At 49.6% G+C, this 16,414-nt stretch overlaps 2 protein-coding genes across 2 annotated transcripts; both read left to right on the forward strand.

The window, feature by feature from the left end:
- Positions 1–97: 97 nt before the first annotated feature.
- LOC308045847 (protocadherin beta-15-like) lies at positions 98–9,599 on the forward strand (the record flags this gene model as incomplete). Its single annotated transcript, XM_080353356.1, has 4 exons — positions 98–2,532; positions 8,467–8,664; positions 8,949–9,112; positions 9,283–9,599. The coding sequence occupies exons 1-4, from the start codon at positions 101–103 to the stop codon at positions 9,597–9,599; spliced, it is 3,111 nt and encodes a 1,036-aa protein (XP_080209482.1). The 5' UTR covers positions 98–100.
- Positions 9,600–9,744: 145 nt separating this feature from the next.
- On the forward strand, positions 9,745–12,204 carry LOC308045848 (protocadherin beta-15-like; the record flags this gene model as incomplete). The annotated part of the gene is made up of 1 exon (XM_080353357.1): positions 9,745–12,204. Exon 1 carries the CDS (start codon positions 9,763–9,765, stop codon positions 12,202–12,204), a length of 2,442 nt encoding a protein of 813 aa, XP_080209483.1. The 5' UTR covers positions 9,745–9,762.
- Positions 12,205–16,414: the final 4,210 nt, after the last annotated feature.

Consider the following 16,414-nt stretch of genomic DNA (forward strand, 5'->3'; position numbering starts at 1 on the left):
CGGCCGCCCTCCGCTCCGCCGCGCTGCTGCCGGGAGCTGCTTTCCGCGGAGGACTGCGCGGGCGATCCGCGAGACGGAGGCTGTCCCGAACCGGCCCGACATGGCAATCGCAAGGCAAGTGCTTTGTCTCTCTGCTTTCCTCTCCCTGCCGTACGCTCGCTCCCAGCCCCTGCGCTACTCCGTAACCGAGGAGGGGGAGAGCGGCTCGGTGGTAGCCAACGTGGCGGAGGACGCGGGGCTGGCCCCGGCGCAGCTCTCGGCTCGCCGCGCCCGCCTGGCCTCGGAGGACGGCCGGCAGCACTTTCGCTTAGAGCGCGGCACCGGCCGCCTGGTCGTGGCGGAGAGGCTGGACCGGGAGGAGCTGTGCGGGCAGGCCGCTACCTGCACGCTGCCCTTCGAGCTGGTGCTGGCCAACCCCCTGCAGTTCTTGCGGGTCGAGGTGGCCGTGGAGGACATCAATGACCATGCGCCCGTTTTCCCGGAGGAACAAGTCACTTTTAAGATTCTGGAAACCAGCAACCCGGGCTCACGTTTCCCACTGGTGGGCGCTCGGGACCTGGATACTGGCAGCAACAGCATCCAGGCTTACAGCATCTCTCCCGAGAATGAGTACTTTAGTGTGTCCTTCGGGGGTCAGAGTGAGGATGAGAAGTTTGTGGAACTGGTCTTGGAAAAGCCATTGGACAGAGAGGAGAAGGTGGAGATGCATTTCACTGTCATTGCGATGGACGGGGGCTCTCCACCCAGGAGTGGGACAACCCAAATTTGCATTATTGTTCTGGACGTAAATGACAATGCTCCAGTCTTCACAAAGAAAGTGTACGTTGGGAAGGTTTTGGAAAACATGCCAGAGGGCTCTGTGGTTCTCAGAGTGGTGGCAACCGATCTCGATGCCGGACCTAATGGAGATATCTCCTATCAGTTCAGCCAAGTTGTAGGTCAGAGTGACTCGGCATTTGTGATTGATCCTGCGAGTGGTGAAATTAAACTTACAAAGCCTCTGGACTTTGAGGTAGCTGAGAAATATGAACTCAATGTGCAGGGCACAGATGGTGGTGGCCTGTCAGCAATCTGCAAGGTATTGGTGGAGGTGGTGGATGTGAATGACAATGCACCGGAGCTGGTAGTCAGTTCCTTCAGCAGCCCCCTCCCTGAGAATGCATTACCTGGGACAGTGGTCGCCGTCTTTGCTGTCAGAGACAGAGATTCCGGAGCCAATGGGAAGATCTCCTGTGCCCTTGAGGATCAGCTATCATTCTCCCTGCGACCAGCCTATAAGAATTACTATGAGCTGGTGACTGTGAGCACGCTGGACCGGGAAGAGACTGCACGGTACATCCTCATTGTCACAGCAACAGACGCAGGGTCACCTCCTCTCACAACCACCCAGACTTTCACAGTGGACATCTCTGATGTGAATGACAATGCACCTGTCTTCAGCCAGACCTCATACACCATGTATGTGCGTGAGAATAATGTCCCCACGGTGCTTGTTGGAGCTGTGAGTGCTGCAGATGCCGACACAGGGTCCAATGCCAAGGTGACCTATTCCCTGTTACCAGCCTACCTCACAGAGCAGCCTCCCTGCTCCTGCATCTCTGTGAACTCTGAGAATGGGGATGTGTTTGTGTTGCGGCCTCTGGACTATGAGCAGATGAAGCAATTCGAGGTCCTGGTGAGTGCCTCTGATGCAGGGTCTCCTGCCCTCAGTGCTAATGTCACTGTCCGCCTTGTTGTAGTGGATGAGAATGACAATGCGCCACTGGTGCTGTACCCCTCACAGGACAGCAGCCCACCATCCAGTGAGCTGGTGCCCATGTCAGCTGAGGCAGGGTACCTTGTCACCAAAGTAGTGGCCGTCGATGCTGACTCGGGGCAGAACTCGTGGCTCTCGTACCACCTGCTGAGGGCCACTGATCCTGGGCTGTTTGTGGTGGGTGCCCAAAGTGGGGAGGTGCGGCTGAGGAGGCCTGTGACAGAGAGAGTCCCCATGAAGCAGAAGCTTGTTGTCCTGGTGCGAGACAATGGGCAACCACCACTGTCAGCCACAGCCTCTCTGAGTGTGCTTCTGCTCAGTGACTTCTCAGATGTGCGCCTACCACAGAACAGCCTGGCCATCGTGGATGAGGGTGACTCCCTAACAATGTATTTAATCATTTCATTGGTCTTTGTTTCACTCCTCTTCCTTGCATCCATGGCAGCCTTTGTTGCTTGCAAGGTGTGCAAGAGAAAGGAGCTGAAGGGTGGACATGTACTCTATGGTGCTGGCACCTTGCAGGGAGGCATGGCTGATGCAGCAGCTGCAGGCACCCTGCCCCACCCCTATTGCTATGAGATCAGCCTCACAACAGGCTCGGGCAACAGTGAGTTCAAGTTCCTGAAGCCCATCCTCCCCAGCCTGCCACCACAGCACTGCACCATGGGCACAGACGATGAACAGGATTTCCCCCGTGGCCCTATCACCACAGAGGATGTGGCACCAGGCAACCCAGGGATGCTCTGTGCAGAGCAGTTCAATAGTCTCTCCTTTAGGTAGTGTGGAGTCAGCACAGCCAGAGTTTTGAGGCCTCATGATAGGAAAGATTGTGGGCTTCAACATGTCGCAATGGTGTCTCCAGAGTAAATCTGCATTTGCAATCTTCAACATTGATTTCCCTTAGAATTTTACTCAGGTGAAGGCTTGTATCCCCCTCAAAATAGGAAACAGGATCATCTAAAGGCTCCCTCAGACAGTTAATAATATGTTCCAGCTCTCTTGGAGCCATTTCTTTAATGTTTCAAGAGTAAAGTTAGTTTCAGGCCCCCTGCTGAGTCCTTGTTTTTCTGTTAGGCAAGACCATGGGCCTCTTCTTTTGTCTGGGTTTGGAGAGCAAGGACGTTGTGAATACTGTGTTACGATGTGGTGCAAGCACTGGGCTCTTTCTGCTCTGGGTTCTCCATGTCTCTGTCTCTGACATGTGTGGGCTCTGTGTGTTTTGCCTTTTGGTCACTATGTCCATCCATAGAGCGGTTTTGTGTCTGCATATGCTGCCCTAGTACAGTTTGCTGAAGCAGGGAGTTGCTCACATTCATCCACTCTGATGCACAGAGTTTCAGCTCATCAGGCAAGAAAGGTATTTTGATGCATGTAAAACAACACCCTCAGCTTCTCCAGGGGAGAGTGGCAACATGCAGAATGAGACTTTGTTTTGGCACGTGAAAGGGGGATGGGCAGGAGGGCTTTGTCCTTGGGATTGCCTTGACATTACAGCAGCACAAATAATGTTGCTAGAGACTGTAACTGTACGGAGTGGCGAAGAACCATTCTTTGTCTGAATACATTGTAAGGAATCTCCACGAGTCACCTCAAAGGAGTTTGTCTGAACGTAGAATCATATGAACTTGGTAAGGGTCACTGAGTTTGGTCCTGTCATTGTTGTTCCTGATTTCAGAGGTTTCTTGGAGGGACTGGAAAGGTGTCTCGAGATGATTTGCAGGGTTTGTGTAGAGCTTTTTGCATTCTTGTTTTTGCCCTTTCTCCTTCTTTGTGAACTGTCTTTAACCTATTCCTCTTAAGAAGGACTCTCATCCCATGTACAGTAACGGATTGTGTGAATGAAGGCAGTGTGACATGGAATTTTCAGAAAACCTCAAGCTGTCTTGTGTTGCAATTGTAAACCGTACCTTTGTGAACTGCAATACAGTTATGTCTAAAACTTAAATAAAAAGAACTATGTTGGTATAGACTATAACTGTACAGAGTTCTGTAAACACATTGAATGTCTTTGAGTGCATTGTAAGGAAACTCCAGAATTCACTTCAAAGAAGTTTGTCAGAGGTAGAATTGATATGAACTTGGAAAGGGGCTGTTGAGTTTGGTCTTGACACTGTTGTTCCCAAATTCAGAGGCTTTGTAATGGGAATGCAAAGCTGTCCTGAGATGAAATTCTGGGTTTGTGTAGAGCTTTTGCATTCTAATTTTTGCCCTTTCTGCTTTGTGAACTGTGTTTGAGTATTATCTTACCTATTCCTCATAAGAAAGACTGTCACCACATGCGTAGTAAGAGACTTTGAAAGAATGCAGTGTGGCATGGAATGTTTAGGAACACTCTGGCTGTGTTGTGCTGCACTCTTAAACTGTACCATTGTTAATCACGATACCGTTGTGCGTAGAAGTGAAATAAAGAGAATACCTCAATGCCGTGTGTTAAGACAATCTTTATAGAGACATTCTTTTCGGGAAAGGTTTCAGGAGGCTGGAATTTTTTCTCTCATTTTGTTCCATTACTGAGGTAAGGTTGAGCAGGTACATTGCTGCATTTTGGAGATACAGCTGATAGAGCTTTCTGGAAAACTGCAGGAGAAAGGAATTGCTAGCAGGTGTCTACAGGTCTTCAGAGCACTGAGCTTCTGGCTGTGACAGGGCCCAGTTCAATCCAGGTCTGGGGAAACTGGCCCCTGCCCTAAGAGTTGCCCTGGGTGTGCAAAGACTTCATCAAAGCAGTGAGGTGGGTGGACTGACCTCTCCAACTCTTTGGACAACTCCAGCTGCAGATGGGAACTCTGAGGTGTTTGAGCACAAAATGTTTGTGACACTAATTGTGTAGAAGTTTCAGATGATGGATGGCAGATGGACAGCACACTTGTCTCTTTGGAAAGTACTTGGGGGAGTGCCAGGAGGTGGCATTTGATGGGTGAAAACAGCTACCAGGGAGAGCCTTTGCTCTCAGGAAAAGCAGAGGAATAAAGCCGTCCCTTTCACAAGGACCTGATGAAAAGGTAAGTCCTGAAGACAGACTGGTGAAATGCTGCTGACTGTAAGACCATTGCACACGGGGTAGTGAATGATCCACTATCTAGTTAACCTAAGTAGAATCACAGATTCATTTAGGTTCCAGAAGGTCCTTGAGACCATTTGAGTCCAACTGTTAACATAGAACTACCAAGTCCAATACTAAACCATGTCCCTGCGTGCTATGTCAAGGGATGGTGACTCAACTGCTTTCCTGGGAGCTTGTTCCATTGCTTGACAACCCTTTTGGTGAATGTTTTTCTCTTAATATCCAATCTAAACTTCTCCTGGTACTACTTAAGCAAATTTACTCTTGTCCTACCACTTACTACTTGGGAAGAGACTGACATCCAACTCCTTACAGGCTCCTTCAGGTGCAGGCCTGTGCGGTGCTATCCTGTACTTTGCTGTGCTGCACAAATCCTGTGGTGGAAGGATAAGCTCAACTAATTGTAACCAAGGAATGTTCAAGCATCTCCCACATGGTGCTTGTGAGAAAGCCCTCTGCAAGCAAAAAGTCTACATAGGAACTTCTTTTACTGTGACATCAGAAATGGCAAAGAGAATTTCTTTTATGCAGGAAAGTCCTAAAAGGTCTTGAATGACTGAAACAGGGGCACTCTTTCTTTTCAATGACAACCACTTGCGTCTAGATCATTGATGAAAATATTAAACGGACCTGGGCCTGGAAATGTACCCTGAGAAACGCCTGTAATCAGTGAGAGATCACCCCATTCAATACAGCGCTTTGAACTCTACACTTCAGCCACTTCTTCACCCAGAGCACCGTCAACCTGCTCATGTCACAGCTGGACAATGTGTCCAGAAGGATGCTGCGAGGGTCAGTATCTAAAGCCTTACTGAAATCCAGGAAAACTACAGTGACCACCTTGCCTTTATCTGTGAGGCAAGTGACCTTATCACAGAAGAAGGTCACAATAGTTAAACAGGACTTTCCCTTGGTGAGCCCATGTTGACTGTGCCTGGTTATTGTGTTGTTCTTTAAATGCCTTTCAGCAGTGCCCACTATGATTGTCACCATATTTTTTCCAATAACTGAGGTTAGACAAACAGGTCTGTAGATTCCTGGGTCTGCTTCTAGGCCCTTCTTGTAAGTTGGAAGAACCCTGGCCAGCTTCCAGTCAGCAGGGACGTCTGCAGACTCCCAAGACCTTTGGCAGATGATCAAGAAAGGTCCTCCTGTAATATCTATCAGCCCTTTCAGTACTCTGGAATGAATCCCATCAATCCCATGGACGTGGGTACATTCAGCTGATAGAGCCGGTCATTTACAACTTCAATGTCCACCAATTGAAAGTCACTGTTCCCAAACTTGTGGTCCTCTGACTCAGTGGATGGGACAGCACAAGGTCTATCAGTATAATTGAAGCCCGAGGCAAGAAAAGCTTTAGTGCCTCCACTTCTTCTTCATCACTGTCAGTCAAGTGACCAGCTTCAACAACTATCAATCCAATGTTTTCTTTGGACCTCCTCTTGCTATTAATGTACTTTAAAAAGCCTTTCTTGTTGCCCAACACACCACTGGCCAGTTTCATCTCTACTGGTCTCTGGCCTTCCATGTCTTCTCCCTGCATGTAAAAATCAAAGTTTTACAATCTTCCTGCAAAGCCTGACCTTGCTCCCAGAGATGATACGATTTCTTTTTCCTCATGAACTCTATGAGGAGTTCCCTCTTTTGCCAAGTTTGTCTTCTGTCCCACTTGTTAAATTTTGATGCAGTGGAATTACCTGCTAAAAGGTGGCAAGTATACAGAGTTGTGAAAACACATTCATTGTCTTTGAGTGTGTTGTAAGGAAATTTCAGAAGTTGCTTCAAAGGATTTTGTTGGAAGGTAGAGTCGAGATGAACTTGGAAAGGGGCCATTGATTTTGTTCATATCATTGTTGTTCCCAAATTCAGAGGCTTCTTGATGGGAGTAGAAAACTGTCCTGAGGTAATTTTCTTGGTTTCTGGGTTTATATTCTCCTTTTTGCCTGTTCTCCTTCTGCTCTAAGAACCATCTTTGAGCATTGTCTTACACATTTCTCTTAAGAATGACTGTCACTCGATGTACAATGACAGATTGTTTCAATGAAGGCAGTGTAGCACAGAACATCTGGAAACCCTTACGCTGTGTTGTGCTGCAGTCATAAACTGTGACCTTCTGAACTGTAATAGAGTTATGTGTAGAAGTGAAATAAGAAGAATGCCTACTTTAGTTGAGAAAGTAGTCTTTGTAGAGATGTTCTTATTAGAAAATCTCTGTTAAAGATTTCAGGAGGCTGGGAGGTTTTTTTCTCATTTGGTCCCCTGTCTGAGGAAGGTAGAGTGGGTACATTTCTGCCATTTGGAGATACAAACAATACAGCACTGGGGAAAATTCTGGGGAGGATAGAATTGTTGGAAGGTATCTATGGGTCTATTTAACCCTGAGCTTCTGGCTGTGACACAGAGGTGGAAATTATTTGCTATCCAGTTAACCTGAGTAGAATCATAGAAACATTTCAGTTGGAAAAGGTCCCTGAGATCACCAGTTCCAGCTGTTAACCTGAAGACTACCAAGTCCACCAGCAAACCATGTCCCTGAGCACTGCATTGTGGGATGGCAACTCAACTGCTTCCCTGGACAGCCTGTGCCAATGCTTGACAATACTTCATATGTATGAAGTTTTCTTAGTATACAATCTAAACTTCCCCTGGTGCAACTTGAGGCTATTTCCTCTCATGCTATCACCTGTACCTTGGGAAGAGACTGACACCCAGCTCCTTACAATCTCAAATCAGGTACAGACTTCAGATGTCCTGTACTGTGTTGTGCCACAGAAATTTTGTAGCAGAATGATAAATCTCACTCATTGTAAACAAGGAAGTTGCAGGGAACTCCCACTTGGTACAGGTGAGACCTTCACCTGTGATAGAGAGGTCCATATGGGAATTTTTTTATTGTGACACTCAAAATAATTAAGAAAATAGCTTTCTTGCAAATAAGTATTGTAATGTCTTGCATGACTGAAATGCGGGTGCTCATTCTTTCCTATGACCAGGGTCTGCATGGCATGCTCTGTATGGCTGGAGTGCTGTGTGATGCTCCTATGCTCGAGGTTCTCCACTTCTAAAGGGACATTGTTTTATCTGTGTTAATACCTTCCAATTGTGTGAACTATTATAGTCAGAATTTGTCATGGTCCGAGAATCAGCGTGTGTCTCTTGGTGAGATGACAAGGAACCAGCCCCTCTTAGTGTAAGACTGCTGGCCTTTTGGGAAGTTCCAGTTCGTCGGTTCGTTTGTCTCCTGCAGTTCATATCCGGATGGCTTATTCTTGTTTTTACCCTATGAGAGGGAGAGACTATTTTGTGCACTGCAGGGCCTGGACAAGCTGCTGAGCTTTCTGAGTGGCTCGTCGGAGATGCCGTTATAGGAAGCAATGCAGTGGGCAGGACTTTTCAGAGACGCATGTCCCTGATTCTGTAAGCACTGCTGTCAGGTATGCTGGCAAGCGCAGGGCTGCAGCAAGCAGTGTTGGCTAAGCAGGAGTGGGAGAGCTGCGATGCATTGGCCGCTGCCCCGCGCCAGAGCGCTGCCGATGCTGTTGGCGGATGAGTATTTCCACCGTTCGGTCTAGAGAAGTCCTTCGAGTACTGTTATCGTGTGGTGACGGCGAGAGAGCTGGACCGGGGGTACCGGCTGGGGGAGGGGCGCGCCGCTGTCGTCGTACGTGTCAGTGGAGGCGGAGACGGGCGCGCTGTACGCGCTGCGCTCGTTCGACTACGAGAAGGTGCGCGAGGTGAAGCTGTGGGTGCGGGCGGAGGACGGCGGCGCGCCGGCGCTGAGCAGCAACGTGTCGGTGCGGCTGGTGATCGTGGACGAGAACGATAAGGCGCCGCAGATGCTGTAACTGCTGCCAACGCCGGTTGTGTCGGTCCGAGAGCACGGGCAGCTGCCACCCTCCGACACTGCTTCTCCGGCATCACGCTGCTTTCTCCAGCTCAGATACGCTCCTGGACAGAGGACGAAACAGTAACCTCTGGCGTTCACCGCTGAATCGGGGCGGGCAGGACGAAGAATCGCTGTGGAGGTCGCAGCCCGCTGGTGACAGGGAAACCGACCCAGAAAGCTCAGCCCCGTGCGTCCACTCCTAAGCCTTGTCATGACCCGCCTTCCTTCCCGTTTGTCAGGCTGATATTCCTGAGTCGATGTCTCGCCGAGCCCTTCTGTTACCTGCGTGATGTCCCGACGGAGGCCCTTGCCCGGTTTCTCCGGCCGGGGAGGGCGGCTCTGTCCCTCTGTGCTCAGCCTTCGTCGTACCGTGGGAAACACTTTGTGGCTGTCGTGCCGAAAGGTACGGATTGGCCTCCTGGAATCCAAGCGGAGACGAAGCCGGGGGCTACATAGAGCGAGTAAAGACACGGGGCAGGCGCCGGCGCTTCTCGTGCGCTCTGGAAGGCGCGGCGGCCCCGGAGGGCTCTTGTCTCTCTGTTCCTCCACTTCACTACCCCGCGCGCTGTGCAGTCGTCCTGCCGCGGGACCCCAGGCGGGTGAGCGGCCACAGACGCGCGTGTGCTCGCGGGTCCGTGTGCCGGTGCGAAGCGGCAGCGCAGGCAGCGAGCGGCGGCGGGCGCAGTCTGGCGGCGGGCCGCAGGGTGGCGCTCCCGGCCAAGGCGTCGCTGAGCGGCTGCGAGCGGGGAGGCGGTCGAACCCGCCCCACCCTGCCCAGCTCAGCTCAGCGCAGCCCAGGCCAGGCCAGCCCTGCCCAGCCCGGCCGGGAAGCAGCAGCGGCGGCGAGCGGCGGTAAGCGGTGTCCCGTGCCAGTCGCTGCCGCGCGATGACAGTCGTTCTCCGGGCCACCAGGTGGACTCGGCGATAAAGACGGGGGAAGAGAGGGAGAACGCCCTCCGGCCGGCCCACCGCCGCGCTGCAGCCGGGCGCCACTTTCCGCGGAGGACTGCGCGGGCGATCCGCGAGACGGAGGCTGTCCCGAACCGGCCCGACATGGCGATCGCAAGGCAAGTGCTTTGTCTCTCTGCTTTCCTGTCGCTGCTGCACGCTCGCTCCCAGCCCTTGCGCTACTCCGTAGCCGAGGAGGGGGAGAGCGGCTCGGTGGTAGCCAACGTGGCGGAGGACGCGGGGCTGGCCCCGGCGCAGCTCTCGGCTCGCCGCGCCCGCCTGGCCTCGGAGGACGGCCGGCAGCACTTTCGCTTAGAGCGCGGCACCGGCCGCCTGGTCGTGGCGGAGAGGCTGGACCGGGAGGAGCTGTGCGGGCAGGCCGCTACCTGCACGCTGCCCTTCGAGCTGGTGCTGGCCAACCCCCTGCAGTTCTTGCGGGTCGAGGTGGCCGTGGAGGACATCAATGACCATGCGCCCGTTTTCCCGGAGGAACAAGTCACTTTTAAGATTCTGGAAACCAGCAACCCGGGCTCGCGTTTCCCACTGGTGGGCGCTCGGGACCTGGATATTGGCAGCAACAGCATCCAGGCTTACAGCATCTCTCTAGAGAATGAGTACTTTAGTATCTCTTTTGGAGCTCGGATTAAGGGCAAGAAATATGTGGAACTGGTTTTGGAAAAGCCGCTAGACAGAGAGGAGCAATCAGAGATGGGTTTTAGTCTCATTGCAACAGACGGGGGCTCTCCGCCCAGAAGTGGGACCACGCAAATCCACATTATTGTTCTGGACGTAAATGACAACTCTCCAGTGTTTTTGCAGGAGTTATATGTTGCACACATTTTGGAAAATGCTCCAGTAGGCTCTATTATTCTCAGCGTGGTGGCGACTGATCTGGATGAAGGACCTAATGGAGACATCTCCTATCAGTTCAGCCAAGCAGTGGCTGAGAGTGACTCTGCATTCGTAATTGACCCTGTAAGTGGTGAAATTAAACTCACAAAGCCTCTGGACTTTGAGGCAGCAGAGAATCATGAGCTCAATGTGCAGGCCACAGACGGTGGTGGCCTGTCAGCAATCTGCAAGGTGTTGGTGGAGGTGGTGGATGTGAATGACAATGCACCAGAACTGGTGGTCAGTTCCTTCAGCAACCCCCTCCCTGAAAACGCATTACCTGGGACAGTGGTCGCCCTCTTTGCTGTCAGGGACAGGGATTCTGGAGCCAATGGGAAGATCTCCTGTGCCCTTGAGGACCAGCTGTTCTTCTCCCTGCGACCAGCCTATAAGAATTACTATGAGCTGGTGACTGTGAGCACCCTGGACCGGGAGGAGACTGCACAGTACATTCTCAGTGTCACAGCAGCAGATGCGGGGTCACCTCCTCTCACAACCACCCAGACCTTCACGGTGGACATCTCTGATGTGAATGACAATGCTCCTGTCTTCAATCAGACTTCATACACCATGTATGTGCATGAGAATAATGTCCCCACGGTGCTTGCTGGAGCTGTGAGTGCTGCAGATGCTGACACAGGGCCCAATGCCAAGGTGACCTATTCCCTGTTACCAGCCCACCCCACAGAGCAGCCTCCTTGCTCCTGCATCTCTGTGAACTCTGAGAATGGGGATGTGTTTGTGTTGCGGCCTCTGGACTATGAGCAAGTGAAGCAGATTGAAGTCTTAGTGCGTGCCTCTGATGCAGGGTCTCCTGCCCTCAGTGCCAATGTCACTGTCCGCCTTGTTGTAGTGGATGAGAATGACAATGCACCACTGTTGCTGTACCCCTCACAGGACAGCAGCCCACCATTCAGTGAGCTGGTGCCCATGTCAGCTGAGGCAGGGTACCTTGTCACCAAAGTAGTGGCTGTTGATGCTGACTCGGGGCAGAACTCATGGCTATCATACCACTTGCTGAGGGCCACCGACCCTGGGCTGTTTGTGGTGGGTGTCCAAAGTGGGGAGGTGTGGCTGAGGAGGCCTGTGACCGAGAGAGATGCTGCAAAGCAGAAGCTTGTTGTTCTGGTGCGAGACAATGGGCAGCCACCACTGTCAGCCACAGCCTCTCTGAGTGCACTTCTGCTCAGTGACTTCTCAGACATGCGCATAACGCACAGCAGCCTGGCCACAGAGGATGAGGGTGACTCCCTGACAATGTATTTAATAATTTCTTTGATCTTTGTCTCACTTCTCTTCCTTGCATCTATGGGAGCCTTTGTTGTTCACAAGGTTTGCAAGAGAAAGGAGCTGAAGGGTGGGCAAGTACTCTGCAGTGCTGGAAACTTGCAGAGCAGCCTGGCTGATGCAGCAGCTGCAGGCACCCTGCCCCACCCCTATTGCTATGAGATCAGCCTCATAACAGGTTCGGGCAACAGTGAGTTCAAGTTCCTGAAGCCCATCCTCCCCAGCCTGCCACCACAGCACTGTGCCATGGGCAGGGGCACAGACGATGAACAGGATTTCCCCCTTGGCCCTATCACCCTGGAGGACGTGGCAGCAAACAACCCAGGCATGCTCTCTGCAGAACAGTTCAATAGTCTTTCCTTTAAGTAGTGTGGAGTCAGCACAGCCAGAGTCTTCAGGTCTTGTGATAGGAAGAAATGTGGGCTACAACATGTGACAATGGTTTCCTCAGAGTTCATCTGCATTTGCAGGTGTTGTCAGCAGTTTACCCTTGGATTTTTCGTCAGATGAATACTTTTCTCCCCCTGAAAACAGCAAACAGATGAAGCTAAAGGATTCCTCAGACAAGTAACAGTATATTTTTGCTGTTCAAGTGTGGGGTTAATCCCTGGGTCCCCAGCTAAGTTCTTGTCTCACTTGCTGTTTGGCAAGACCATGGCCCTCTTATTCTCTGCCGTAACTCAATGGCCTGGTCAAGGAGACAAGTCACCTTCTTGCTGAAATGCACGTAGCCCTTCTCCTGGGTCAGGAAAGCAAGGAAGTTGTGAGTACTGTGTTACAATGTGGTGCAAGCATGGGGCTTTTTCTGCTCTGGGTTCTGAGATGTGTGACATCTGTGTCTTGTGTCTTCTGGTCGCTATGTCTCTCTATACATATGTTGTGTATCTGCATATGCTACCCTAGTGCTGTCCAGTGAAGCTGGGAGTTGCTCACATACAGCTTCTCAGGAAACAAAGATATTTTGACCCTTGTAGAATGGAAGTCTTGTCATCTCCATGGGAGAGCAGCAAAAAGCAGATTGAGATTTTGCTTTGACACATGAAAGGTGGGTTCATGGCTGGGCTTTGTCCTTGTGATTGCCTTGAAATTACAGGAGCACAAATGATGTTGGCATAGGCTGTAACTGTACAGGGTTGTGAACACACATTTGTTGTCTTTGAGTGCATTGTAAGAAAACTCCATAGGTCACTTCAAAGGAGTTCATCTGAAGGTAGAACCGAGATGAACTTATAAAGGGTCATTGTGTTTGGTCTCATCACTGTTGTCCCAAATTCAGAGGGATGGGAGTGGAAAGCTTTTCCTAGATTATTTTCTGGGTTTGTGTAGAGCTTTTACATTCTTCCTTTTGCCCTTTCTCCTTCTACTCTGTGTGCTGTATTTGAGAATTTTCTTCAGTATTTTATCTGACTGCCACACAATGTATAATATTGGTTTTTGTGAATGAAGGCAGAGTGGCACAGAATTTTTGGAAACACTCATGCTGCATTATGCTGCAGTTATAAACTGTACTCTTGTGAACTGCAATACATTTCTGTGTAAAAGTGGAATAAAAAGAACACCCAACTGACTTGAGTTGCAAAAGTACTCTTTGTAGAGATGTTCTTTCTGGGAAAGCTCTGTTTATGTGTTAAAAATGCTGGGAATTTTTTCTCCTGGCTGAGGTAAGGTTTAGCGTTTTGGAGATGTGGCTGATAGAACACTAAGGAAAAACATGAACAGAAGGGGATTGCTGGCAGGTGTCTACATCACTTTTGAGCACTGAGCTTCTGGCTGCAACAGGGCCCAGTTCGATCCAGGTCAGGGGATACTGGCCCCTGCCCTAACAGTAACCCTGTTTTGTAAAGGCCTCGTCGAAGTAGTGAGGTGGGGCGAGTGACCTTTCCAACTCACTCGGCAGCTCCAGTTGCAGATGGGAACTGTGAGGTGTGCGAGTGCAGAGTGCTTTGATTTAAAGGTTTTGGGGTATGGATGGCACGAAGACATCACACTTGTTCCTTTGCAAGGTGTTTGGGGAGTGCCCGGAAGTGGTATTTGTTGAGTGAAGATAGTTACCAGGGAGAGGCTTTGCTCTCAGGAAATGCAGAGGACTACAGCCATCCCTTCCACAAGGCCCTGATGAAAGGTAAGTCCTGAGTACAGGCTGGTGTCATGATTGTGACCGCATGCAATCTTTTTTTACTGTGACAGTAGAAATGATGAATAGAATTGCTTTATTGCATGAAAGTCCTAAATGGCTTGAAAGACTGAAACAGAAGCACTTGTGGTTTTTTATGACAGGGGTTTGCATGTCTTGCTGTGTTTGACTGGAGTGCTGTGTGAAGCTCCTCTGCACAGGGCTCTCCACATCTAAAGGATTGTAGGTTTATCTGTGCTAATCTCTTCCAGTAGTGTGAGCTATAATAAACAGAGTTGTGAACGACATCTTAGAGAATCAGCGTGTCTGTCTTACCGAAGTGACAAGAAACCAGCCCCTCCTGGTGTAAAACTGCTGCCTCTTGGGTTGCTCCAGCTCAAGGGTTTGTGTACTGCAGCTCCTCACTATATGGTTCATGATGGTTTTTACCCTATGAGAGCGGGAGGCAATTTCCTGCATTGGACAACCTGAACACACTGCTGAGCTTTCCTGAGGGGCTTGTCAGAGGTGCCCTTTAGATAGAATAACTTCTTAGGCCAAGTGATAGACAGCTGTACCAGAGGGGATGTGTGGATCTGTTGGTCACCAACACAAGTGATATAATCAGATCCATCAAGATTGGAGCCAACCTGGGCTGCAGTGATCACGCACTGTTGGAGCTCACAGTCCTGAGGGTTATGGGACAGTTGAAGCTTAAAGTCAGTGTGCTGGTTTGATGGAAAGAGTGATAATTTCCTTCATGCAGTTAGAAACTGTTCTTTTTCATAGCTAGCACAATAGTTGTTTTGATTTAGTTTGAGAACAAGAAGATAACACCCTGGGACAGAGTTAAAGTTTTTTAGTTTTTGTCTGGGAGCCAAGGTCTCTGAGTTCTCTGTCTTCAGGTGTGAGGTAGCTGGGAAGAGGTACATGGATAATCAGTAAAAATATTCCATCCGATTAGAGTCATGCTTCGTATTTAAGGAGAGTGGGATTTTCTGGCTAGGAGGAGAGAGGGAGACCCGTTCTGGTTTATGCTCCATTTTGATGGAGTCCCGATCAGGAGTTCTCCTAGTTTGACTTTTTTGCCATCCTGTTGTTTTGCACTTGGCCTCTGGGCCTTTCTGCCTTTTTCTGTCTTCTATCCCCGGGACTGGCTGTTCAGTACCTGGGTGCTCTCTCTCTTTCTGGGCCTGGCTGCTCAGCATGGATGGAGTTCATGAGGAATTGCTTTCAATATCTTTTATTTTATATTCCATTTCCATTCTACATGCATTAGTAGTAGTAGTGGTATGTTAGTATTATTTTGTTATTTTATTAAGTTGTGTTTATCTCAATCCTTGAGTTTCTCCCTTTCCCCTTTTGGGAGGTGGGAGCAGGGAGTACACAAGCAGCTATTGTAGTTTAGAATTTCTAGCTCAGTCTTTTTTGGCACCCAGCATGGGGCCTGAGACACTAAAATTTGGTAATAGAGAAGGGTTAAAATTTGAAGGTTTTGGTGGTTTTACTGTTGTGATTCAATTTCAGTTTTCTTGACCAGGTGTCAAGTCACAGGGTTGAGATAACCACAGGTTCATGTGCTTTGGGGGTCATTTGGCAGTGTCAAAGCAGATCAGATTTATTATGTTGGTTTAAAAATACCGTAGCAAACATTTCAGCTACTCTCTATATTGTGTTCTTCAGTGCCTTACTTGTGCTGGATATATTTTACCAATAATTTTGTGCAGTCTGTCGGCTCTGGAAATTGGTCTACAGTGATGGTCTTGCTGTGTTTTGTACCAGTGACCTACTTCATCATACTTCAGCTGGTAGTGAATTTATATTCATTTTTCTTGTACCTTGAGAGCCCTCTGGTAAAGATTAAAGAAAACTGTGCCTATGTTGTTTTCAATTGGACAAGCCAATCTATAGAAAAGCTACCTAACACCTTTCCATTTTTTATTAGGACAGATTACACATGTTTTTGACAATTTTGAATATCCTTGGGGATTTGATCATACCCTGTTGGTATTGTCATGTTTGCTGCATGTGTGTCAGTTATTGCTAGTGATAGGATTACTGAGGGACATAAGGTTATTTAGGCAGACTGCAGCTACTCCAGCTCCTGCAACATATGTTGTGTCTGTTTGAGCCTTGATGACATGCAGAACAGCTACTACAACTTCCAAGGCAGCTACTCCAGCCCCCACACTGGACATTGCTGGTGCTTCGACCTTGACAACAGGCACAGTAGCTATGACAATCCCAGTGACAGTCATTCCAGCCACCACTGTGACATGCACTGTGACTCCTTAGACTCTGGAAATAAGATGACGATGAGCCCATGTCAGCATCAATTGCCCCTGTAAAGAGAGTGACACAAAAGACTATTCATGCAGCAGATGAGGACGAGAGCATGTTATCATCATTGTAAGGAAGAGAGCAAGAGATAACCACTCAATCCTTTTCTCAAAGTGAGCTGTGAGA

Source organism: Nesoenas mayeri (genome assembly GCF_963082525.1).
Source record: "Nesoenas mayeri genome assembly, chromosome: 14".
NCBI lineage: Eukaryota > Metazoa > Chordata > Aves > Columbiformes > Columbidae > Nesoenas > Nesoenas mayeri.